General features: G+C 40.6%; 1 protein-coding gene across 1 annotated transcript; it reads right to left on the bottom strand.

The window, feature by feature from the left end:
• Positions 1-27,033, bottom strand: LOC110525306 (uncharacterized). Its single transcript, XM_090239259.1, is given in 15 exon segments — positions 1-1,365; positions 1,498-1,751; positions 1,980-2,076; positions 5,310-5,460; positions 6,333-6,393; positions 11,178-11,371; positions 11,373-11,607; positions 11,974-11,981; positions 12,190-12,497; positions 13,219-13,475; positions 15,409-15,505; positions 16,134-16,284; positions 18,113-18,173; positions 18,327-18,350; positions 26,292-27,033. Coding segments are annotated over 15 exon segments (2,352 nt in total). The 5' UTR covers positions 26,548-27,033; the 3' UTR covers positions 1-1,167.

Raw genomic sequence — 27,033 nt, 5'->3', positions numbered from 1 at the left:
TTTTATTTGTATAGTGCTTTTTATTATTTTCTGAGGCAACATGCACACATTTCAAATCAAATTAGCAAATTAGCAATACGTATAGATGCTAAATAATAATATAATATGCCATTTAGCAGAAGCTGTCATCCAAAGCAACGTACAGTCATGCATGCATATACAAAAAAAGACCAATAAAAGTGAAGGAGGAAATGGTTAGACAATACAATAATCAATTCTAATTCTTCTGAAATTCTTCACCCTTCATCTCCCTTTATCCAGGAGAATATCAATAGAATTTGCTCAATTCCTCACGTCATCTCCTCTGTCCTCTCTTCCCCTCTTTTTGAAAAAGGTCAAAGGTAATCGAGGCAAGGGGGAGGAAACTTGAAAACAAATACGCTGGTATGAAATTAGACTTTTAATATACACGCTCACTGGCCAGTTTATTAAGTACACCAGACAGGCATTGTGGCATTCAGTTACTGTTCGATCGTTAGAATGGACAAAACAAGTGAAGTATGCGACTTTGAGCGTGGTATCAACATCGGTGCGCCGGATCCAATATCGAAGAAATGGCCACCCTCCTGGGCTTTTTCCATACGACAGTGTCTAGGGTTTACCAACAATGGTGCGACAAACAAAAAACATTCAGTCAGCTGCAGTCCTGTGGGTGAAAACAGCTCGTTGATGAGAGAGATCGAAGGAGAATGGCAAGAATCGTGCAAGCTAACAGATGGGCCACAAACAGACAAACAAATGAGCAACGGTTCAACGCCACAGTGTATTTAAACATTGTTGCTGATACGGTGCATCCATTCAGGCTGTTCTGAAGGCAAAGGGGGGGTCCAACCCAGTACTAGATGGGTGTTTTATAGATAAAATTATAGGTAGCATATTGTATTTAAAGGTACATGCTTTTCTCTGACAAAACAACAACGGATTCAAAGGGGGTGTGGCGCATTTCAAACCTCTTCCATGTAGTACTCTGGTAGGATACATCTCAATATCCTTGGCCAGAGAGGAGGCTATCAAGGAGAGGATCAAACTCCTCTGTTCCCTTATTAACGAATTGACCCTCTTCTATATATGGCGACCCCTTATCGGCCTCTGGGGCATGGAAGAGAGTAGGATGGAGGAGTTGAGTAGAGAACAGACTTTTGCGCCCAATTGAGAATCTCCATGCCTTTACAATTTTCTATAGAAATTTGACGAGGAAGCAAACATTTCGTAGGGGGGTGGTAGCTCAGATGCAGTTGGGACTTGTGACTCAAAACCAAAACTGGAGTAAGGTGGGGGTTCCTGTCCAAGAGTTTGAGTTGCAGTAAGAACAACGATAGGTAGCTTGATCTCAGGGTCTATGGCCAGTTTAACATCAAGAATGACCTGCAAGAATAGAAACGCAACAAGTGTTACAAAAGGTTTGTTTGAATAATTGGAAACATAAAATATAGTTGTTAATTTGGTGTCTGGAGCTTTGCAGTTCAGATTCATCCTATCACATATGTAGGTAGCTACCTTCAATCGGTACTCTAATTTGAGTATAGGACAGTTGAAGATGGTGGCAGGGAGTTGTGGAGGGATGGTCAAAACTTGGGTCACCGTCTGCCGAGTGCCAGCAGGGACCCGATCGCCCTTCTCTTTCAAGATGTGGGTGTGAACTTTCCTCTTTTTCTGGGCGTAGAAACACTGCTTTTCGTACAGGTAGTATTTTGGGGTCACTGGGCGAGTTGAGTTGTTGACAATAATTGCCCTGACTTTCAGAGACTCTCCTGTAAAAATATATTTAAAACCCGAATGAGGATGGATGTTTATATGCTGGATCAGGTCCAGTATGGATGCAGTGGAGTGGGAAGTGCTGCTGGATGGGTACGACACAGTTCCTCTCAAAAACAAAACTTATTTGGTTAGCAGAGATCTGACTTGAGTATTTTTCACCCCAGTTTATTTGAGACAGGTGGTAAAGTTTGTTTTATCTACAGGCCAATATGAATCATTACCTTGCTGGTATCCCTGCCTCTCAATGTGAATGCTCGCAGAGATTTTTCCAGATGCAAAGAACATAACATCCTTATCCTTGGTCCCATGCTGAGGTTTCTGAAAAAATGTGATACACAGCAGTCAAATGAAGTTATATCTGGATCCATGTCAGATTGGGGAGCAAGATTTCTTTAGTGACAAAAAATGAATGTGCTATAGAATGTGTTTCCTGTCTGACCTAAATAACTTGTTTGTATATGTACAGTGCTGTCGGAAAGTATTCAGACCCCTTTACTTTTACCATTTTTTGTTTACATTACAGCCTTATTCTAAAATTGCTGAAAAAAGTAATAGATTTAATCAATCTACAAACAATACCCCATAACGACAAAGTGAAAAGTTTTTGAAACGTTTGCACATTTATTTAAAAAAACAAACATAAATACATTATTTACATAAGTATTCAGACCTTTGCTATGAGACTCAAGATTGCGCTCAGGTGCATCCTGTTTCCATTGATCATCCTTGAGATGTTTCTACAACTTGATTGCAGTCCACCTGTGGTAAATTCAATTGATTGGACATAATCTGGAGAGGTACACACCTGACTATTTAACGTCCCACAGTTGACAGTGCATGTCAGAGCAAAAACCAAGGTCAAAGAGAATTGTCGATAGAGCTCCGAGACAGGATTGTGTCAAGGCACAGATCTGGGGAAGGGTACCAAAACATTTATGCAGCATTGAAGGTCCCCAAGAACACAATGGCCTCCATCATTATTAAATGGAAGAAGTTTGGAACCACTAAGACCCATCCTAGAGCTGGCCACCCGGCTTACTGAGCAATCGGGGGAGAAGAGCCTTGGTCAGGGAGGTGACCAAGAACCCGATGGTCACTGACAGAGTTTCTCTGTGGAGATGGGAGAACCTTCCAGAAGGAAAACAATCTCTGCATCTCTCCAGGCTTTTATGGTAGAGTGGCCAGACGGAAGCCACTCCTCAGTAAAAGGCAAATGACAGCCCGCTTGGAATTTGCCAAAAGGCACCTAAAGATAGAAATCCAGGTATGCAGAAATACAGTTATTTCCAAAGGGTTCACATACTTTTTCTTGCCACTGTATGTAAATGTCATATTTCAGGTTTTTATTTATTATAAATTAGCAAAAATGTCTAAACCTGCTTTTGATTTGTCATTATGGGATATTGAGTGTTGATTGATGAGGGGGAAAAAACAATTTAATCCATTTTAGAATAAGGCTGTAGCATAACAAAATGTGGAGGAAGTGAAGAGGTCTGAATACTTTCCGAATGCACTGTATACTGATCTGTAAGTACAGTGCCTTGCGAAAGTATTCGGCCCCCTTGAACTTTGCGACCTTTTGCCACATTTCAGGCTTCAAACATAAAGATATAAAACTGTATTTTTTTGTGAATCAACAACAAGTGGGACACAATCATGAAGTGGAACGGCATTTATTGGATATTTCAAACTTTTTTAACAAATCAAAAACTGAAAAATTGGGCGTGCAAAATTATTCAGCCCCTTTACTTTCAGTGCAGCAAACTCTCTCCAGAAGTTCAGTGAGGATCTCTGAATGATCCAATGTTGACCTAAATGACTAATGATGATAAATACAATCCACCTGTGTGTAATCAAGTCTCCGTATAAATGCACCTGCACTGTGATAGTCTCAGAGGTCCATTAAAAGCGCAGAGAGCATCATGAAGAACAAGGAACACATCAGGCAGGTCCGAGATACTGTTGTGAAGAAGTTTAAAGCCGGATTTGGATACAAAAATATTTCCCAAGCTTTAAACATCCCAAGGAGCACTGTGCAAGCGATAATATTGAAATGGAAGGAGTATCAGACCACTGCAAATCTACCAAGACCTGGCCGTCCCTCTAAACTTTCAGCTCATACAAGGAGAAGACTGATCAGAGATGCAGCCAAGAGGCCCATGATCACTCTAGATGAACTGCAGAGATCTACAGCTGAGGTGGGAGACTCTGTCCATAGGACAACAATCAGTTGTATATTGCACAAATCTGGCCTTTATGGAAGAGTGGCAAGAAAGCCATTTCTTAAAGATATCCACAAAAAGTGTCGTTTAAAGTTTGCCACAAGCCACCTGGGAGACACACCAAACATGTGGAAGAAGGTGCTTTGGTCAGATGAAACCAAAATTGAACTTTTTGGCAACAATGCAAAACGTTATGTTTGGCGTAAAAGCAACACAGCTGAACACACCATCCCCACTGTCAAACATGGTGGGGGCAGCATCATGGTTTGGGCCTGCTTTTCTTCAGCAGGGACAGGGAAGATGGTTAAAATTGATGGGAAGATGGATGGAGCTAAATACAGGACCATTCTGGAAGAAAACCTGATGGAGTCTGCAAAAGACCTGAGACTGGGATGGAGATTTGTCTTCCAACAAGACAATGATCCAAAACATAAAGCAAAATCTACAATGGAATGGTTCAAAAATAAACATATCCAGGTGTTAGAATGGCCAAGTCAAAGTCCAGACTTGAATCCAATCGAGAATCTGTGGAAAGAACTGAAAACTGCTGTTCACAAATGCTCTCCATCCAACCTCACTGAGCTCGAGCTGTTTTGCAAGGAGGAATGGGAAAAAATTTCAGTCTCTCGATGTGCAAAACTGATAGAGACATACCCCAAGCGACTTACAGCTGTAATTGCAGCAAAAGGTGGCGCTACAAAGTATTAACTTAAGGGGGCTGAATAGTTTTGCACGCCCAATTTTTCAGTTTTTAATTTGTTAAAAAAGTTTGAAATATCCAATAAATGCCGTTCCACTTCATGATTGTGTCCCACTTGTTGTTGATTCTTCACAAAAAAATACAGTTTTATATCTTTATGTTTGAAGCCTGAAATGTGGCAAAAGGTCGCAAAGTTCAAGGGGGCCGAATACTTTCGCAAGGCACTGTATTTGATGTATGGAATTGACTGCTGATACTGTAGGTAGACCTAGAGTATAAGTCTCTGTTTTTCAAAGTATTTGTCAAATAATTACTTTTATATTATTCTTGCTAAAAATGCATGTAGTTTGGTCCTTGAGCTGTTGTTGTCCATTCATGTTCTGTATTATTTCATGTTTTGAGTGTACACCAGGAAGAGTAGCTGCTGCCTGCGTGAGCAACAACTAATGGGGATCCTAATAAATAAAGACAGGGCCAGGAGTTTTTCTAGACCATGTGACCAGGAAATTATCGCTTGACTTGATCAATGTCAGTTGTGGGTGTAAAAAAAAACACGTGACAGGCAGGAATGTGTGATAACTAAACTCTGGGCACTAGTAGTGACATTATAGCCAAATACGGGTCCTTACCATTAGATATGGGATCATAGACCGGTCTGCCTTTGAGACAAAGGGGAAATCAGTCTTGGCTTTGGTGTCAAACCTCATTGACCTGGTCAACTTAGCCTCTAATGAGTAGAGGATTTGACCACATTTACCCTGGAAAGAGGATGGCATGTCCCTGAGGAAAACAGGATAACATCATAGGACCACGAATCCATCACATTTGTCTAGTGAAATTGAAACAAAATGTCCCATTCCTATCCATAACCATGATTAAAAAGAAATCTCTAGTTAATTACTATTGTATTTATCTCATATACTCTTTCTGAAGCTAATATCTCTGGTTTACTTAATACTATGTTCCTGCACTGCTATGATTTGTTTATGTAGATGGACATCATGCATATGAGTGATGCCTAGTCTCGCATGGCTAGCCTTCCAAAATCAGAGTAGGCCTATTTGAATCTGACACCAGCAGTTGCTTCTTTGGTAAAACTCACAAATTAAAATCATATTGCAACAAAGTAATGTTTGTGTAACAATGTTGCTTCCATCTCTCTGCTTGGCCCAATCTTGATTCGAAACAGAGACCCTCACATAAACTACTATAACCCACAAAGCATTGTTACCTATCGCTGCACAAAAGCCGCAGCCCTTGCGGACTGCTAACTAGCGTGCACTGGTAATTAGCTAGCCATTTCATCCCCCTTTGAACCCCCCATTTTCCACAGCAACCCCGCAGCTGGGCAGAGCCCACCTGGGTGATCTGGGGCAAAACACCAAAGTGTCCATGTCCTTGCCCCAATCTCAGCTAGAAACCAGGGACCCTCTGAACACGTCGACAACTATCACCCATGAAGTATCGTTACCTATTGCTCTACAAAAGCCGGGGCCCTTGCGGAGAAAGGTTAACAACTACTTCAAGGTCTCAGAGTGGGTGGCTTCACCAATTGGGTGACGTCACCGATTGAAAACTACTCATGTGCACCACTAACTAGCTAGCCATTTCACATCGGTTACATTCACAACATTAAAAAGTTTAATACTTACTCGTCAGGAATTTGGAAAGAGAAAGGATACACATGTCTTCCTGTAGTTAGAACATTGGTGCCTGAGAGTATGGGGAAATGGAAATAGAATTTAGATACACTGAACAATGTTGACCATGTAGTCTCTCCCAACATCTGTTATCAAAAGTAACTGGGCTGTTTATGGGCATTCTGCGATTGGTACGTCCATTTTGGGACTTTGCGTGACCTGATTGAACTGGCTCTTCACACTCCCCCAGAACACCTATCATGTGCATTAAACAACCGTATAATGCTCTGTGCATGTGTTTCTTAACACACAAACTTTCGGGAAAATCCTTACCCACTTTTTCTGCTCCCTCCCCCTAACTTCACATTGCTCCCTTTAGGCTATTCACCTTTTTTAAACCCTAGTCTAATCAATGACATGTTGTACAGTCTGTGCCTCATATCTCTGAACAATTGGTCCGGACCGGACCAAATCTGATCCAATCATAGGCTTCTATGTTTGGGTCAAATCAAGGCCAGTTCGGACTTGACTAATAATCAATGTCTGTGAATGTTGAAATCAAGGCCGGTCCAGACCTAAAATCAACACCTGTGGGCTTTGAAATCAGGAGTGTTCATTCAAAATTGGAAGAGCATGAGCTATGTTACTTTAAATGTAAAGTTCAAGGGCCATCCATGCATAGGGCGATAACTAATGCTAACTATAATAAACTATAAATTGAACATAAGCTATAAACGTTGGCGAGCATCCACACTAGAGGACAGTTTATCGTTTCTCTTTCTACAGTAGCCTTTACCTATCAACTGATCAACCCATTCTATTGCACATTATATAAGGTGTTTACAGACTATTCAGCGCTTTCAGGGTGTGTACACAAATAATACACAAATGCACATGTAATAAAAAATTATATATAGAAACACATGTAGATGTTAAAAAGACATTGAAAAGACATCATGTTAATTTTCAGTTTAAGGGGAAAGTTAAAAAATATATATTTTATGAGATTGTATTTTTATAGACATGGGAAAATACCTATTTTTGCGGACCTTGAAAACACGACTCTACCAGACATTGAGAAGTTGCTTTGTCTGACATTGAAGTCACATGAATCATTTTTCCATAAAGAAAGCATTATGTCACGTTTAAATATTCAAATAAAATAGCAAAGACAAGCAAAATGGAGGTTAACCAATCATAGATGTCTATTTTTGGGCCAAATCAAGGCCGTTCTGTACCAGATCAAAAATCTACATATGCAGACGTTGAAATCAAGGCCAGAGCGGATGGACCAAATTTCAACCAATAACTGAAGTCCATTGACATTGTGCATCCGTCGATGCTTACTGGAGCAATTAAAAAACAAATGCAATTTGCAAATCAATTTCTCAGCATGTCAATGTTGATCATTAGCCTACATGCGTCTTTGCTCAAGTAATTTCCATTTTTCAAATGGTTGTCAATTCATTAGAATCTTAGCCCATCAGTGTATCAATTTACCAATGTGATCACCATTGCACATTCTCTCTCTCCTTTCAAATTCTCCACAAGTTATTTTGGCTGCTGTATTTTACATTCAGCAAGTGAGAAATTGCTTTCATCTCTCTTTGAATATTCTTAGTTAAATTTTTTTTGAAGAATTGTCCATAAAAGCTATGTAGTCTATGTAGTCTAGCTTTTCCTGGGGCTCCTCGAAAACTATTGGGGAGAGAGGCCAAGAGAACAATAAACATGCATATTAGCCTAATGCTGAATTGAGTGTATTACCAGTGTTATGAAAGACAGAGACCAGAACTTTCTGCCAGAGTTGACCAATGTCAAGTGGCTACGCGATGTTGCAAGCACTTGAGTTAAATGTGTTGTCGGCATTTAACTAGTCCCTTCCCACTATGAAAAAACTGGTTGAATCAACGTTGTTTTCACATCATTTCAACAACAAAAAATCTATGTGATGACATTGAATCAACATGGAAAACTGATTGGATATTTAAAAGGTCATCAACGTAAGGGAATTTAGCATTTTTTTTAAACCGAAATCAAATTACATTAGATGGCTTGTTGATTTCACGTTGAACTCACGTTAGTTGAAAACTCAACCAAATGTAAGTGTTTTTTAAGAAAGGAATGCCCAGCCAGCGGTCCCAGTTGATTGGTGTTTAATCTGACGATAGACACAAGGAAGCACATTAGGCTGTAGACTCGTCTGCTAGCATGGAAACAACCGTGAATTAGCAGGGAGCCAATGCAACCGCCACAATTAGAGCTAGCTAACTCACTCCCACAGCAATAACATCCAATAGCACATCCCTGGATGCCCCCAATATCCAACAGGAACCATACACACACACACATACGGTGCATTCGGAAAGTATTCAGATGCCTTGACTTTTTCCACGTTGTTACGTTACAGCCTCATTCTAGAATGTATTACATATTTGTTTTCCCTTATCAATCTACCCACAATACCCCATAATGACAAAGTGAAAACTGGGTTTTAGACATTTTTGCATAATTAGAACAAATTAAAAAAGAAATACATGATTTTCATTAGAATTCAGACCCTTTGCTATGAGACTCAAAATTGGGCTCAGGTGCATCCTGTTTCCATGGATGAGCCTTGAGATGTTTCTACAACTTGATTGGAGTTCACCTGTGGTTAATTCAATTGATTGGACATTATTTGGAAAGGCTCACACTTGTCTATATAGGGTCCCACAGTTGACATTGCACCGTTGACATTGAACCTTCCAGAAGGACAACCATCTCAGTAGCACTCCACCAATCAGGCCTTAATTGTAGAGTGTCCAGACAGAAGCCACTCCCCAGTAAAAGGCACATGACAGCCCGCTTGGAGTTTGCCAATAGGCACCTAAAGACCCTTAGAACATGAGAAACAAGATTCTCTGGTCTGATGAAATCAAGATTGAACTCTGGCCTGAATGCCAAGCGTCATGTCTGAAGGAAGCCTGGCAACATCCCTACGGTGAAGCATGGTGGTGGCAGCATCATGCAGTGGGGATATTTTTCAGCGCCAGTGACTGGGAGACTAGTCAGGATCAAGGGAAAGATTAACGGAGAAAATAAAAGTAAAGTCTCTGAATGTCCTTCAGTGGCCCAGCCAGATCCCGGACTTGAACCCGATCAAATATCTCTGGAGACCTGAAAATAGCTGTGATGCTCCCCTTCCAACCTGACAACGCTTGAGAGGATCTGCAGAGAAGAATGGGAGAAAGTCCCCAAATATAGGTGTACCAATCTTGTAAATTAGCAAAAATGTATAAAAACCTGCTTATCCATTGTGGGGTATTGTGCGTAGGTTGCTGAGTTTTTTTTATTTTATTTAATACATTTTAGATTAAGGTTGTAACGTAACAAAATGTGGAAAAAGTCAAGGGGTCTGAATACTTTCCAAAGGCACTATATACATATACAGTACCAGTCAAAATTTGACACACCTACTCATTCCAGGGTTTTTCTATATTTGTACTATTTTCTACATTGTAGAATAATAGTGAAGACATCAACACTATGAAATAACACATATGGAGTCATGTAGTAACCAAAAACAAATAAAAATAAATTTTACTTTGGAGATTCTTCAGTAGCCATCCTTTGCCTTAATGACAGCTTTGCGCACTTGGCATATATTTTTTTATATTTTTTATTAACCTTTTATTTAACTAGGCAAGTCAGTTAAGAACAAATTCTTATTTACAATGATGGCCTACCAAAAGGCAAATTACCCACTGTGGGGACGGGGGCTGGGATTAAAATATATATATATATATAAATATAGGACAAAAGACACATCACGACAAGAGAGACAACAACACTACATAAAGAGAGACATATAAAAATAGAATACCGTCTTTCAGAACGTGACCTACCGCTTGCATAGAATTATCAGACGATCACAGAAATAAGAATGAATATGAGGTGCTATCTTGAATCCTTGGGACGTCCATTCCCTAAACCATTTTACATTGACTTCAATGGGGTAGGAATGTCCCAAGGATCCCGGATAGCACAGATCATGAATAAAACGGGCGTCTCCATTCAATTAAATGATGGCATAATGGCTGGACTGGCTGCCATTGCGAGTGTACCATAGGTGCAAAGCAGGAAGTAAAAGCAGGAAGTGTACCCATCAGTCTGTGCCATCGAGGTGTGATTTCTTGAATCAACACAAATAATAATTTTAAAAAATACATTCCATTGCATGAGCCACATTTGTAGTATGGATGTGGGCAAAACCGTGAGCACCTGTGGCCCCTTATGAGGAGTTCAGATTTTTTGTAGCCCCCAACCCAGTTAAAGTTGCCCATCCCTGAGCTAAACCTATTGCAGAGAATTTACTTGTCACAATGCAAGAAAATGAAATTACTTGAAAGCCAGCTAGTGGGCGAGATTAAATGACAGTTCCCTGTCCCCCTTACACATAGTTTGAAAATATCCAAAGTTTGAAAACTCCAAATAGCCTAACCAACCACTGGGAGGCATCCACATGGTCCTAAAGCACACTGGTGCCTCTTTGGATCACATTCCAATGATAAAACTGTGTGGGGGGGGGGGGGGGCATGTCCCCCCCGTCCCCAGTGAAAGTTGTGCCCCTGGTTAAAACGAAGTTTGATATCATGGATGATCAGTTCATGCATTCAGAGCTCTATGAATTTGAGTGTCGTTTAGCTTACATTTCTCCACCCCCACCTTCCCTCAACTTTACCCAAACAGCATATATTTATTATTGTTTGAACAGCAGATTTACCCTTTTCTACCTTTTCTCCAAAATGTCTTACTCATCTTTATGATGGCTGATAAGCAATGCATACATTAAGAAAATAAGTTTGGATACTTTACCATTCCCTTCCTGCAGTACACACTGCTCAATTGAAAAATATTCATATTTGGCACGGTATGTTTCGTCCAGGTATAATCCATAATCTTCCTCCCACAAAACATGAGCTTTTCCTTTAGCCTTGATAGAAAGACATTTAATCTTTGTTTCAGCTGAAACTACCAAAATAATTCTCCCTGTGATAGTATCTCCCCTTAAATACATATGGCTCATTTTCCGCATCATATTTGATGGTAAAGATTTGGATTGTCATTCTGGTCCACGAAATGAAGCGTAACCAACACAGAAAGAAAAACAAATGTTGGTAGGGTTCACAACAGTCTTTAATATAACATAGTAAGGGAGGAGGTCTGTATTTACAAAAGGCGGGGACAATAAGTAGGCCTACGCCCACAATATTTGCAATGTCATCATTAAACATCTGAGTCACGTCTGATTAATCTTCCAATACTTGTGACAGCATAACTCTGATTCTTCTCCATCAAATAAAAAGTTATAAAGGCCTATATAAGGTTTATGTATGCATAGGGTGTGGTATTTAGTTGGTGTTCCTGGTTTTATGTATCTCATCATAAAAAAAATGGACCAGTAGCCTATTATCATCGTGGACGTTCCTGCTATTTATTTCACTGTACTTATTTGGAAATTGCCATTTTTACTATTATTATTTATATATATATATATATATATATATATATATATATAAAATATTTTTATTCGATTATCAGCACCACCATGAAATTAGAACATTCATTGTTACATTCGTAACAGCAATATTCATATTTAGACAACTTATACAAGGCACACTTAAGCAGAGCTTTGTTCCATTTCATTATTCATAGTTGGCATTTCCACAAAGATATTGAAGTTAGACACGTTGTCATGTCAATGACAAGAAACATCAACAACAGAAGTATGGAAGTATGAATGGAAGTCTAAAGAGATAGAGCACTGCACATTATCATATACAATGCATTCATTTGTTATATTTTACCCTCTTATCTTTTCTCCCACTAGGATTTACCACCAAAATCAGACAGGGATGGGTACGTTCCGTAGGCTGGGGGAGGCGCTAAAGCTCCTGGGGCTATTGGTGGATAGGCTCCTGGGGCCATTGGTGGATAGGCTCCTGGGGCCATTGGTGGATAGGCTCCCGGAAATTGTGGTGTGCTGTTCCATCCGGGTTGGTTTGCATTCCCGAATGAGTCAAAACCAAAGTCAGAGTAAGGTGGCGGCTGCAGTCCAGGCGTTTGAGTTGCAGGGAGGATGACCAGTGGCAATTTGATTTCTGGGTCTCTGGCATAGGGAACATCCAGGACGATCTATGACGTAAACAAGGATATTGGAATCAAAGGGAATGCAATAGTTAGGCTATAGGCCTATGGCAAAGCACAGTATGCAAGCTAGAATTAAAAGGTAAATTATTAAATTTACATTTGAGTCATTTACGCCCAACGCTCTTAACCAGTAGGCTACCTGCTACCCTTGATTATTGGATTTAACGTATATTCAAACTCATATTTCAAGTGTAAACTGTTTTTAAAAAAACACTTTTCCATTTGAGTTAGAAAAAATTACTTGTATAAATCGATCAGTGACACTTTGTCAAACAGTATAACGATTTACCAATTGCAAAACGTGGACTCAATAAGAACATGGTTTGCCCAACAGCATGTTATACTTAGATAACATTTGTGGTTAAAAAGTAACCAGCCTCTAGTCTTTGTTCTACATTTTTATCAATGATAACAACCCACATGACTTCAGAAGTTGTAAAAATAGGTCATTAATCATTTCAAAAGTCTGATGACTCCCTTGGTAAACAATGACAAAATAAAAGAGGTGTTTCACCAGAGCATTCCTGTTGTAGCAACAAAGCCCACTACAGCATGTTGTAAGCCCAGAACATGTTTTGCTGTATCTTAGTAAATAAATGGTCAAAGCACATTGTAGTAGTGGCTTTGGATAGACACTGAATATATGTTTTAACAGTTCACTCTCTCTCACGCACACACACACAGAGAGAGACACAGAGACACACACCTTCAGCCTGTACTCGCATTTAATATTACTGCAGGTGAAGATGGATGGAACAATGTGTTGTGGGATTTTAAGGACTTTAGTGACTTTCAGTTTCCCAGATGGCGGGATGGGCTCTCCCAGCTCTTTCAGGATGTCTTTGGTGGACACCCTCCTCTTTCCCCTCGCAAAGAAGCTGTCCTTCTGGTACAGGGTGTACTTGGGCTTGATCTCACGAGAGGAGCTATTCTCAATGGACGCCACAACCTTTAGGTCTTCACCTGCAAAGGGAGGGGGTGTATATTTATGGTAGCAATGTTGTTCTGGATTCATGAAGGTCAAACCTAATATGAGATAAATGATAATTCAAACACTTGAGCAAATCTACCATGTCTGTGCATGATTTGCGTGAAACCTCAACTTGTGCTTTTTTCTCATTCCGACATGTATGAATAACACTGTATTTATGAATTACTCAGAGTGGAACTGACAGCGTTTTAATGTTATTTAACTAGGCAAGTCAGTTAAGAACAAATTCTTATTTTACAAACAACCACAGTTACTCATGGATTAAACAAGCGTACAGTAAATAACACAATAGGGAAAAAAAGTCTATATACAGTGTGTGCAAATGGTGTGAGGAGGTAGGCAATAAATAGGCCGTAGTAGCGACGTAATTACAATTTAGCAAATTAACACTGGAGTGATAGATGAGCAGATGGTGATGTGCAAGTTGAAATACTGGTGTGCAAAAGAGCAGAAAAGTGAATAAAAACAGTATGGGGATGAGGTAGGTAGATTGGGTGGGCTATTTACAGATGGGCTATATAACAGCTGCAGCGATCGGTTAGCTGCTCAGATAGCTGATGTTGTATAGTTGGTGAGGGAAATATAAGACTCCAGCTTCAGCGATGTTTTTGCAATTCGTTCCAGTCATTGGCAGCAGACAACTGGAAGGAAAGGCGGCCAAAGGCTTTGGGGATGACCAGTGAGATATACCTGCTGGAGCGTGCTACGAGTAGGTGTTATCATGACCAGTGAGCTGAGATAAGGTGGAGCTTTACCTAGCATGGACGTATAGATGACCTGGAACCAGTGGGTCTGGCGACGAATATGTAGCGAGGGCCAGCCGACTAGAGCATACAGGTCGCAGTGGTGGATGGTATAAGGGGCTTTGGTGACAAAACGGATGGTGCTGTGATAGACTGCATCCAGGTTGCTGAGTAGAGTATTGGAAGCGATTTTGTAAATTACATTGTTGAGGATCGGTAGGATAGTCAGTTTAACGAGGGTAGGTTTGGCGGCGTGAGTGAAGGAGGCTTTGTTGCAAAATAGGAAGTCGATTCTAGATTTAATTTTGGATTGGAGATGTTTAATATGAGTCTGGAAGGAGAGTTTACAGTCTAGCCAGGCACCTAGGTATTTGTAGTTGTCTACATATTCTAAGTCAGAGCCATCCAGAGTAGTGATGCCAGTCGGGTGGGCGGGTGCGGGCAGCGAACGGTTGAAAAGCATGCATTTAGTTTTTACTAGCGTTTTAAGAGCAGTTGGAGGCCACAGAAGGAGTGCTGTATGGCATTGAAGCTCGTTTGGAGGTTAGTTAACACAGTGTCCAAAGAAGGGCCAGATGTATACAGAATGGTGTCGTCTGCGTAGAGGTGGATCAGAGAATCACCCGTAGCAAGAGCGACATCGTTGATTTATACAGAGAAAAGAGTCGGCCCGAGAATTGAACCCTGTGGTACCCCATAGAGAATAACACCATTTTAAGTATTCTGCCAACAATGCCTTACTATGCGTCATGACATTTTTTGTCAAATATAACTTTTTTTTTTTTTTTACTGTGAATTTGATATTTTTGACTGATATAACGGTCTGTTTCATATCTGCAAAGTAATTAAAATGCTGTCAATTCCACTTTAACCACTAAAGTCAACAATGCAACTGACAATATTCAGCTGTATTGTTTGTGTATGCATGACAAAGAACAAAATGCAATCATCTGAAAAGCATATGCTTGAAGATTGGAATACTGACAACGCCCTCCCTTCACGTTTATATTATATTATATATAATATTTATATACTTATATTTTCTAAGGACATTAAAATGTTCTTAAGCAACAGTAATAAACATTGGTATGGTATGAAAGGCTATATACCAGATGTGCATTACTATGTCCCTAGCTCTCATTAGTCCTGTTGGTTTTCTTACCTAAGTAGTAGCCCATTCTCTCTATGTGAATGTCCATTCCCACTTTTCCTGAGGTGAATAACTTCATCTTTTTATCCTTGGTTCCATGCTGAGGTATCTGAAAAGGAACAAAGGACACTTGTGCTACAAACAACACTACCACCATACAACCACAATCAGGAGGATAAAACATTTAAGAGCAGCATTGGCAATACTACATTAGTATCCTGCATACCACTGCTGGCTTGCTTCTAAAGCTAAGCAGGGTTGGTCCTGGTCAGTTCCTGGATGGGAGACCAGGTGTTGCTGGAAGTGGTGTTGCAGGGCCAGTAGGAGGCACCCTTTCCTCGGGTCTAAAAAAAATATCCCAATGCCCCAGGGCAGTGCTAGGGGACACTGCCCTGTGTAGGGTGCTGTATTTCGGATGGAACGTTAAACGGGTGTCCTGACTCTCTGAGGTCATTAAAGATCCCATGGCACTTATTGTAAGAGTAGGGGTGTTAACCCCGGTGTCCTGGCTAAATTCCCAATCTGGCCCTCAAACCATCATGGTCACCTAATAATCCCCAGTTTACAATTGGCTCATTAATCCCCCTCCTCTCCCCTGTAACTATTCCCCAGGTCGTTGCTGCAAAAGAGAACGTATTCTCAGTCAACTTACCTGGTAAAATAACTAATAAATATCAGGATAGGCTCACACAGTAGTACTCATTGTGTCAACAGGGAGTGTGTGTGTGTGTGTGTACCATCAGCTCAGGGATGCTGCCCAGGTCTGCCTTGGAGACAAAGGGGAACTCAGCCCTGGCTTTGCTGGATATCCTCATTGATCTGCTCAACTTGGCCTCTAACGTATACAGGATTTTCCCCCAGGCGCCTTTAAAGGATGATGGCATTGCTCTATGAACAAGGAATATAAGTATTATTATTATTTTTTTAATTACAAAACGAAGACTAAGAATGGTGATAGATTATAGTCAACATTCTACATAAAGTTTATATTTTATGGTGTAGTATCTACAAGCAATTTGGAAACTACAGACTAGGGCCATAAATAAACAAGTGAACTGTCATAATCGGAAAATGGCAACGAATGTCTCCGATTGGTATATGGTGCTAGACCTGTAACTAGGCTACAGTAGTCTTTAGTTACATATACATCAAGACAAAGCCATTATGGGTCGGTTTCAAGGACACAAAATATGATTATTAATAGGAGAATCTCCATTGAGCGTTCATTTCAGCCCTAGACTAGGATGACCCTATATGTAATTAGGCTATTTACAGGTAACTGCCAAAATAAAGGAAACACACGTGTAAATGAGGGATACAAAAAAATATTGAATGTGGTTCCTGAATGCGGTGCCTAGGTTAATTAAGCAATTAACATCCCATCATGCTTAGGGTCATGCATAAAAATGCCCAGTTGCCCATTATTTTGGTCTCAGTAACTTTGAAAGAGGGGTCTCAAAGGAGCATAGGGGGTTTAAAGTGTGTGTCAGTCACCAGATCTCAACCCAATTGAACTATTATGAGAGATTCTGGAGTGGTGCCTGAGACAGTGTTTTCCACCACCATTAACAAAGCACCAAGTTATGGAATTTCTTGTGGAAGATTGGTTTCACATCTCACATCCCAGTTCCAGAAACATAATCTATGCCAATGGCGCATTGAAGCTGTTCTGGTGGCTCATGGTGACCCAACGTCATTAAGACACGTTACGTTGGCAATTCCTTTATGTTGGCAGCTACCTGCATATACATGTACTATCTGCAATCTATTGATTATATTATTGACTTAATATGGCTGTTTGCACAGGCAGCTCATTTCTGATCTTTTTTCACTAATTGGTCTTTTAACCAATCTGATCAGATATTTTGCAAATAATTGGGCAAAATATCCTAATTGGGCTGCCTGTGTAAACGTAGACTAAATCATTAATTTCTTCTCATTCAGTGTATCATATAGGTATGCTAACATGCTGACCAAACCGGACGCGCACTTTGATTTTGTTCACCCACACCAGAAGCGATGAGGACACGCAGGTTGAAATATCAAAACAAACTCGGAACCAATTATATTAATTTGCGGACAGGTTAAAAGTATTAAACATTTGTGGCAATTTAGCTAGCTAGCTTGCTGTTGCTAGCTAATTTGTCTTGGGAAATAAACATAGGGTTGTTATTTTACCTGAAATGCAAAGTCCACTACTCTGAAAATCCACAGATAAAACGGTGAAACAAATTTGTTTCTCATCTCTCCTCCTTCCTTCACGCTTATTTTTCTTCTTTGAACTTGATGCGACGGTTGGCAACCAACTTTACGGTGAATTACTACAACCGACGGATCATCTTTCAATCACCCACGTGGGTATATGCTCCTAAAAACCAATGAGTAGATTGGAGAGGCCGGCATGTTGAGTGTCACAAATAGAACCAATTTCGATTTTAGCGCCTGGCGCCGCAGACGCTCGCTGCTCCGCACGAGCAGTGTGGGTGCAATGATTTGAATCGTACGCGATGCGAGCGTTGTGGTCAGCATGTAAGACACAATCATAAAACACAAGTACTTAGAAAGTTAACCATTGTAAACATTCTGAAAACAAGTCAGGATTACCTTGTTGATGTTAACAAGATAGCTTACTACTCTAATTATATGATTGTGCTCATGATCAAGTGTCTAAGCGATGTAAATATTAGCCCACCAGGTGTGTTTGCAGGGCACTTACTGTTGAGGGATCTGAAATGTGAATGGGTAAACGTGAGTTCCAGGAGCTACAACATTACAATCTGAAAAACAACAAGTCACGTTTATGTTAAAAGATCAAAAAGAATCTGTCCTAAAATATGGACCAAATATTTTCCAAGACCATGCACAAAGATATCTCATTATTTAAGGTGAAAATAAAAATTTAAAAACTCATTTAAAAACTATCTAATTACCGTAACGTGTGGCATGTTCATAACCTGGATGTTTAAAAAAATATATATATTTATGTTTTAAATTATTATTAATATTTTAAAAGAACACAAATATAAAGAGTAGATATTTTGTAATATTATTCTAGGAGTATTTTTATCACTGATGCATTTCGATAATGAGATCCATGTTACAGTAGATGAGACCACATTACGTTAATTAACAAATAAATGAGCAAATGGTACTTTAATAAGAGCAAAAAATATAATTTAGAACCATATTAACCATTAAGAACAACACATTGATCATAAACTCCCTACCACTGCCCAACTCTACCACATCCCACTCCCCCTAAACCACCTTTTTTTATGCAAAGTTCTGCCCTATTCCTTGTGTAATTACATAAACAATTATACAACATTAGTATGCAATTACAATGCAATAACATGATTACAGTGTTACTACTGTAAGATACCGACAGTGTTCCAACCAGTGCCTAAAATAATGTTTTTTTTCCTGTATGTATGTATGTATGTATGTATGTACAGTTGAAGTCGGAAGTTTACATACACCTTAGCCAAATATATTTAAACTCAGTTTTTCACAATTCCTGACATTTAATCCTAGTAAAAATGCCCTCTCTTAGGTCAGTTAGGATCACCACTTTATTTTAAGAATGTGAAATGTCAGAATAATAGTAGAGAGAATGAATGATTTATTTCAGCTTTTATTTATTTCATCACATTCCCAGTGGGTCAGAAGTTTACATAAACTCAATTAGTATTTGGTAGCATTGCCTTTAAATTGTTTAACTTGGGTCAAACGTGTCGGGTAGCCTTCCACAAGCTTCCCACAATAAGTTGGGTGAATTTTGGTTCATTCCTCCTGACAGAGCTGGTGTAACTGAACCAGGTTTGTAGGCCTCCTTGCTCACACGCTTTTTCAGTTCTCCCCACACATTTTCTATGGGATTGAGGTCAGGGCTTTGTGATGGCCACTCCAATACCTTGACTTTGTTGTCCTTAAGCCATTTTGCCACAACTATGGAAGTATGCTTTGGGTCATTATCCATTTGGAAGACCCATTTGCGACAAAGATTTAACTTCCTGACTGATGTCTTGATGTTGCTTCAATATATCCACATCATTTCCTATCTACATCATTTCCTTTCCTCATGATGCCATCTATTTTGTGAAGTGCACCCGTCCCTCCAACAGCAAAGAACCCCCACAACATAATGCTGCCACCCCCGTGCTTCACGGGATGGTGTTCTCTGGATTTCAAGCCTCCCCTTTTTCCTCCAAACATAACGATGGTCATTATGGCCAAACCTTTCTATTTTTGTTTCATCAGACCAGAGGGCATTTCTCCAAAAAGTATGATATTGTTGTCCATGTGCAGTTGCAAACCGTAGTCTGGCTTTTTTATGACTGTTTTGGAGCAGTTCTTCCTTGCTGAGCGGCCTTTCAGGTTATGTCGATGTAGGACTCGTTTTACTGTGGATATTGATACGTTTGTACTTGTTTCCTCCAGCATCTTCGCAAGGTTGTTTGCCGTTGTTCTGGGATTGATTTGCACATTTCGCACCAAAGTACGTTCATCTCTAGGAGACAGAACACGTCTCCTTCCTGAGCAGTATGATGGCTGCGTGGTCCCATGGTGTTTATACTTGCGTACTATTTTTTGTACAGAAGAACATGGTGCCTTCAGGCCTTTGGAAATTTCTCCCAATGATGAACAAGACTTGTCGAGGTCTACAGTTATTTTTCTGAGGTCTAAACCATGGCCTTACAATGGAAGAGGCTGGCTGGAGAGTACAGCCTATTGTAAACAGGTCCACAGTGTCATCAATTGTGCAAATATTCCGTAGGGAAAACAGCTAAATATGTACTCGTTCTTTCCTTTTGTTACAGCATTTCATTCACAACAATACAACAACTATTGTAAAGGTAAATGCAAGTCTGAAAATCACAACGTACCGTAAGATATGTATGAAGAATATAAAGTAATACAGCACAATTTGAATAGAATTATACCATCTATGACATGATCTATTTGTGAATTCTACATGTCATAGAGGACTGCACAACGACCTCATTATGTAATTGTGTGGGATAATGTCAGCTTCCACCAAACCAACATTGGAACTATTTTCTCTCCATACCCCCTGATTCCTACCGCAAGCTCTGGACAATGTCACCTGGATCTTGCAGCTAGCTAGCTGCTATCCGAGTGACTATTGGCTAACGTCGGTCCGGAGAAAACACCAATTATCCCGGAGCTAACCAGCTGAAGAGTTCCATCAGCCACTCCTGGGCTACAATCACCAAGCCGGACCCATTTTACTGCCGATGCGGAGCCCCACCGGGCCTGCTAACTGCGGCCCATTATTCGTTAGCTGTCTTGAGCATATCGGCTGCTAGCTGAATAGGTCTATCGGACAATTTTCCTGGGCCACTATAACTATGTTGCCAATCGGATTGTTCCCCTCTACCACACGGAGCCCCACTAACCTACCGACAGAAACGCATGAGGTGGCTAACAACAGACCTCCCTCCGTCTTATGCTAGCTTGCTACCCATGGCCCGGCTAGCTGTCTGAATCGCAGTGACCCCAAACAACCTCACTACTCACTGGACCCTTATGATCACTCGGCTAAGCATGCCTCTCCTTAATGTCAATATGCCTTGTCCATTGCTGTTCTGGTTAGTGTTTATTGGCTTATTTAACTGTAGAGCCTCTAGCCCTGCTCAATATACCTTATCCAACCCTTCAGTTCCAACACCAACATATGCGATGACATCACCTGGTTTCAATGATGTTTCTAGAGACAATATCTCTCTCATCATCACTCAATGCCTAGGTTTACCTCCACTGTATTCACATCCTACCATACCTCTGTCTGTACATTATACCTTGAATCTATTTTATCGCCCCCAGAAACCTGCTAATTTTACTCTCTGTTCCGGACGTCCTAGACGACCAATTCTCATAGCTTTTAGCCGTACCTTTATCCTACTCCTCTTCTGTTCCTCTGGAGATGTAGAGGTTAATCCAGGCCCTGCAGTGCCTAGCTCCGCTCCTATTTCCCAGGCGCTTTCTTTTCTTGACTTCTGTAACCATAAAAGCCTTGGTTTCATGCATGTTAACATTTAGAAGCCTCCTCCCTAAGTTTGTTTTATTCACTGCTTTAGCACACTCTGCCAACCCAGATGTCCTAGCCGTGTCTGAATCCTGGTTTAGGAAGACCACCAAAAACTCTGAAATCTCCATCCAACTACAACATTTTCAGACAAGATAGAACGGCCAAAGGGGGACGTGTTGCAATCTACTGCAGAGAGAACCGGCAGAGTTCTGTCCTACTATCCAGGACTGTACCCAAACAATTTGAACTTCTACTTTTAAAAATCCACCTCTCTAAAAACAAGTCTCTCACCGTTGCCGCTTGCTATAAACCATCCTCTGCCCCCAGCTGTGCTCTGGACACCATTGGTGAACTGATTGCCCCCCATCTATCTTCAGAGATCGTGCTGCTAGGTGACCTAAACTGGGACATGCTTAACACCACAGCTATCCTACAATCTAAGCTTGTTGCCCTCAATCTCACACAAATTATCAATGAACCTACCAGGTACAACCCCAAAGCCATAAACACGGGCACCCTCATAGATATCATCCTAACCAACTTGCCCTTTAAATACACCTCTGCTGTTTTCAACCAAGATCTCAGCGATCACTGCCTCATTGCCTGTATCCGTAATGGGTCAGCGGTCAAACGACCTCCACTCATCACTGTCAAACGCTCCCTGAAACACTTCAGCGAGCAGGCCTTTCTAAATCGACCATGCCCGGGTATCCTGGAAGGATATTGACCTCATCCCGTCAGTAGAGGATGCCTGGTTATTCTTTAAAAATGCCTTCCTCACAATCTTAAATAAGCATGCCCCATTCAAAAATGTAAAACCAGGAACAGATATAGCCCTTGGTTCTCTCCAGACCTGACTGCCCTTAACCAGCACAAAAGCATCCCGTGGCATTCTGCATTAGCATCGAACAGCCCACGTGATATGCAACTTTTCAGAGAAGTTAAAAACCAATATACACAAGCAGTTAGAAAAGCCAAGGCTAGCTTTTTCAAGCAGAAATTTGCTTCCTGCAACACAAACTCAAAAAAGTTCTGGGACACTAAAGTACATGGAGAATAAGAGCACCTCCTCCCAGCTGCCCACTGCACTGAGAATAGGAAACTCTGTCACCACTGATAAATACACTATAATGGAGAATTTCAATAAGCATTTTTCTACGGCTGGCCATGCTTTCCACCTGGCTACCCCTACCCCGGGCAACAGCACTGCACCCCCCACAGCAACTCGCCCAAGCCATCCCCATTTCTCCTTCTCCCAAATCTAGTCAGCTGATGTTCTGAAAGAGCTGCAATATCTGGGCCCCTACAAATCAGCTGGGCAAGACAATCTGGAACCTTTCTTTCTAAAATGATCTGCCGAAAATGTTGCAACCCCTATTACTAGCCTGTTCAACCTCTCTTTCGTGTCATCTGAGATTCCCAAAGATTGGAAAGCAGCTGCAGTCATCCCCCTCTTCAAAGGGGGGGACACTCTTGACCCAAACTGCTACAGACCTATATCTATCCTACCCTGCCTTTCTAAGGTCTTTGAAAGCCAAGTTAACAAACAGATTACAGACCATTTCGTATCCCACCGTACCTTCTCCACTATGCAATCTGGTTTCAGAGCTGGTCATGGGTGCACCTCAGCCACGCTCAAGGTCCTAAACGATGTCTTAATTGCCATCGATAAACAATACTGTGCAGCCGTATTCATTGACCTGGCCACGGCGTTCGACTCTCAATCACCACATCCTCATCAGTAGACTCAACAGCGTCAGTTTCTCAAATGATTGCCTCGCCTGGTTCACCAACTACTTTTCCGAGTTCAGTGTGTCAAATCGGAGAGCCTGTTATCTGGGCCTCTGGCAGTCTCTATGGGGTGCCACAGGGTTAAATTCTTGGGCCAACTCTTCTCTGTGTACATCAATTATGTCGCTCTTGCTGCTGGTGAGTCTCTGATCCACCTTTACGCAGACGACACCATTCTGTATATTTATGGCCCTTCTTTGGACACTGTGTTAACTACCCTCCAGATGAGCTTCAATGCCATACAACTCTCCTTCCGTAGCCTCCAACTGCTCTTAAATACAAGTAAAACTAAATGCATGCTCTTCAACCGATCGCTGCCTACACCTGCCCGCCCGCCCTGCATCACTACTCTGGATGGTTCTGACTTAGAATATGTGGACCACTACAAATACCTAGGTGTGTGGTTAGACTGTAAACTCTCCTTCCAGACTCACATCAAACATCTCCAATCCAAAGTTAAATCTAGAATTGGCTTCCTATTTCGCAATGAAGCATCCTTCACTCATGCTGCCAAACATACTCTCGTAAAACTGACCATCTTACCTATCCTCGACTTCGGTGATGTAATTTACAAAATAGCCTTCAACACCCTACTCAACAAATTGGATGCAGTCTATCACAGTGCCATCCCTTTTGTCACCAAGCCCCATATACTACCCACCACTTTAACCTGTACGCTCTCGTTGGTTGGCCCTCGCTTCATACACGTCACCAAACCCACTGGTTCCAGGTCATCTACAAGACCCTGCTAGGTAAAGTCCCACCTTATCTCAGCTCGCTAGTCACCATAGCAGCACCCACACGTAGCACGCGCTCCAGCAGGTGTATTTCACTGGTCACCCCCAGGGCCAATTCCACGTTTGGCCGCCTCTCCTTCCAGTTCTCTACTGCCAATGACTGGAACGAACTACAAAAATCTCTAAAAGTGGAAAAACTTCTCCCTCACTAGCTTTAAGCACCAGCTGTCAGAGCAGCTCACAGATCACTGCACCTGTACATAGCCAATCTATAAATAGCCCAAAAAATTACCTCATCCCCTACTGTATTTATTTATTCTGCTCCCTTGCACCCCAGTATTTCTACCTTGCACATTGACCTACTGCAAATCTACAATTCCAGTGTTTTTATTGCTATATTGTATTTACTTCGCCACCACGGCCTTTTTATTGCCTTTACCTCCCTTATCTCACCTCATTTGCTCACATTGTATATAGACTTGTTTTTGTACTGTATTATTGACTGTTAGTTTGTTTTACTCTGTGTAACTCTGTTGTTGTATGTGTCGAACTGCTTTGCTTTATCTTGGCCAAGGCGCAGTTGTAAATGAGAACTTGTTCTCAACTTGCCTACCTGGTTAAACAAACATAAAATAAATACAATTGAAATAAATTGTCAGGGAATGGTTTGCTGGGCATGAAAGGATAAGAATGGAGTTCCTTCCACCATCCTCCTCATTCCTAAATCCGATAGAAGAGGTTTTGTTCAGCATGGAGGTGGAAAGCATATGACTATCGGGCACAAGATCAGATGTCTCTATTAGATGCCATGAATCCTGCTTAAGAGGACATCACAGATTGCAGGGGATGGTTGAGCCACGCAAGGAGATTTTTCCCCCGGTGTATCGCAAGAGAAAACATCAGATGTGACGTTGACGAAAATCTCTGGCCAGACCAACAAGAGCGACAGGATGTCCACCAAGAAGATGGGAACTTGCAATGTTACGTACTGTGAGGAAGTACAATTTGCTTTTTACAGAAGTACCAAAGTTTTTTTCATTGCTGCTGGTTTTGTTTGTTGCATGGATGTAATTTTGTGGCAAATTCTCTGTTCACTACATATGACTTTACATGTAAGAAATATTAAATGGAAATGCAAATGTGAATTTTCTGTTTACATGTAACATATTGCTTAAAATTATAATAATCTGGATACATACAAATGTGCATATCCTTTTTCTGTGTACAACAGTATTGACCTTTCCAAGTAAACTTTTATCTACTGTTGAAATCGGTATCTATAAAGCTCAGTGATACACAATAGCATTCAGCTAGACAAAACTGACATTCTTGTACAGTAAGCGGTCAGTGTCAACAAAAAAGTAGAACAAACTGAAATTTGTATAAAAACAAACATTTCCAGGGTTGACTGCCATGGTGAAAAAACATCTAAACATTTTGACCTGTACAGCTCACACGATGACAATAACTAGGTTTTGAAGCATGATTTAAATGTTTTGGGTGAGTTACTACATCTTGCAGACATGCAATAGAGTTGTGATGTCCCATAAAACAGTTGTGACAATTTAACTTACAGTTTAGAGAATGTTAAGATTTTCAAAAAAATGAGCCAAAGCGATTGAGAAAAACTGTAATATTGAAAAATATTTACCCAACGTTCTAATAATTGTTTAGGGACCCACCCCTAAGTCATTTTGCCTTTTGGTAGGCCGTCATTGTACATATAAATGTGTTCTTAACTTACTAGCCTAGTTAAATAAAGGTTAAATAAAAAAACACCCCATACCTTGTCACAACACAACTGATTGGCTCAAACGCATTAAGGAAAGAAATTCCACAAATTAACTTAATTAACAAGGCACACATGTTAATTGAAATGCATTCCAGGTGACGACTACCTCATGAAGCTGGTTGAGAGAATGCCAAGAGTGTGCAAATCTGTCATCAAGGCAAAGGGTGGCTATTTTGAAGAATCTCAAATATAAAATAATTTGTTTAACACGTTTTTGGTTACTACATAATTCCATGTGTTATTTCAAAGTTTTGATGTCTTCACTATTATTCTACAATGTAGAAAGCAGTAAGAATAAAGAAAAACCCTGGAATGAATGTGTCCAAACTTGACTGGTACTAATATATTTATACACACACACACACGAAGCAACGTTATGCCCCTTGAAGTGCAGTAGTAGCGTCGTTCGACCATTGTCTATCTAATGATCTAACGACGCTACTACTGCACTACAAGAGGCATAACCTTACTTCGTAAATAAATGTCCCATATAAAACTCTGGAACCTGTGCTTGATGTCTTACCTTGGCCTTTTTGTTCTCGAATGATAAATTGTTCAATGCTGAACATCTTGTCCTTGGAATGGTAAGTTACAGTTGTCTTATTATGATGTTCTGTCCAACGGACTTCTGACTTTCCCTTTGCTTTTATGGAAAGATAATCTATTTTGCAATCTTTTCCTAATTCCAACGTTATTCGCCCCGAAATGAAGTCGCCGCTGCTAAAGGTTTTGCCCATACCGTCGTAGGTTACGGAAATGTTCTTTATGGTAGCCAACATCTCAAGAGCGCACGGAGAGATAAAGAAACTAAAATGTTCAACAGTTATGAAAGAAGGGAGCGAGTCTCTTTCACTATGTAGTCTAAACGATGGGCGTGGTATGAACCATAATATTACAGTGAGACGTTGAATATGGCGATTCTCATTAAAACAGGGAAGAAGCCATTCACCAGCTTGTCAAGCATAATACTATCAAAATACGTTCGTTACTTATCAAATAATGGAGTTTCGCTGATCAACTATCGTCATTACTACCGTTACGGTCAGTATGTACTTCTGTAAGCATGAGCACTTAGCTGTGTTCATTATAACCAGGCCTTTTGCTATAACATATTAACTTCAGCATATTAACTTCATCTGTCTACCAAATATTACTCAATAGGAAACAGCACTCAGTAACGCTGACACAAGCAGGCTGATGTCTCCACTCACAGCACATAAACAGGAACTGGCCCAACCACAATGCCTTAGTCTCAGTATCGGCCA

Source organism: Oncorhynchus mykiss, chromosome 6 (genome assembly GCF_057628025.1).
Source record: "Oncorhynchus mykiss isolate SJ-2025 chromosome 6, ASM5762802v1, whole genome shotgun sequence".
Lineage (NCBI taxonomy): Eukaryota > Metazoa > Chordata > Actinopteri > Salmoniformes > Salmonidae > Oncorhynchus > Oncorhynchus mykiss.
This window is presented reverse-complemented; position numbering and strand designations above follow the sequence as displayed.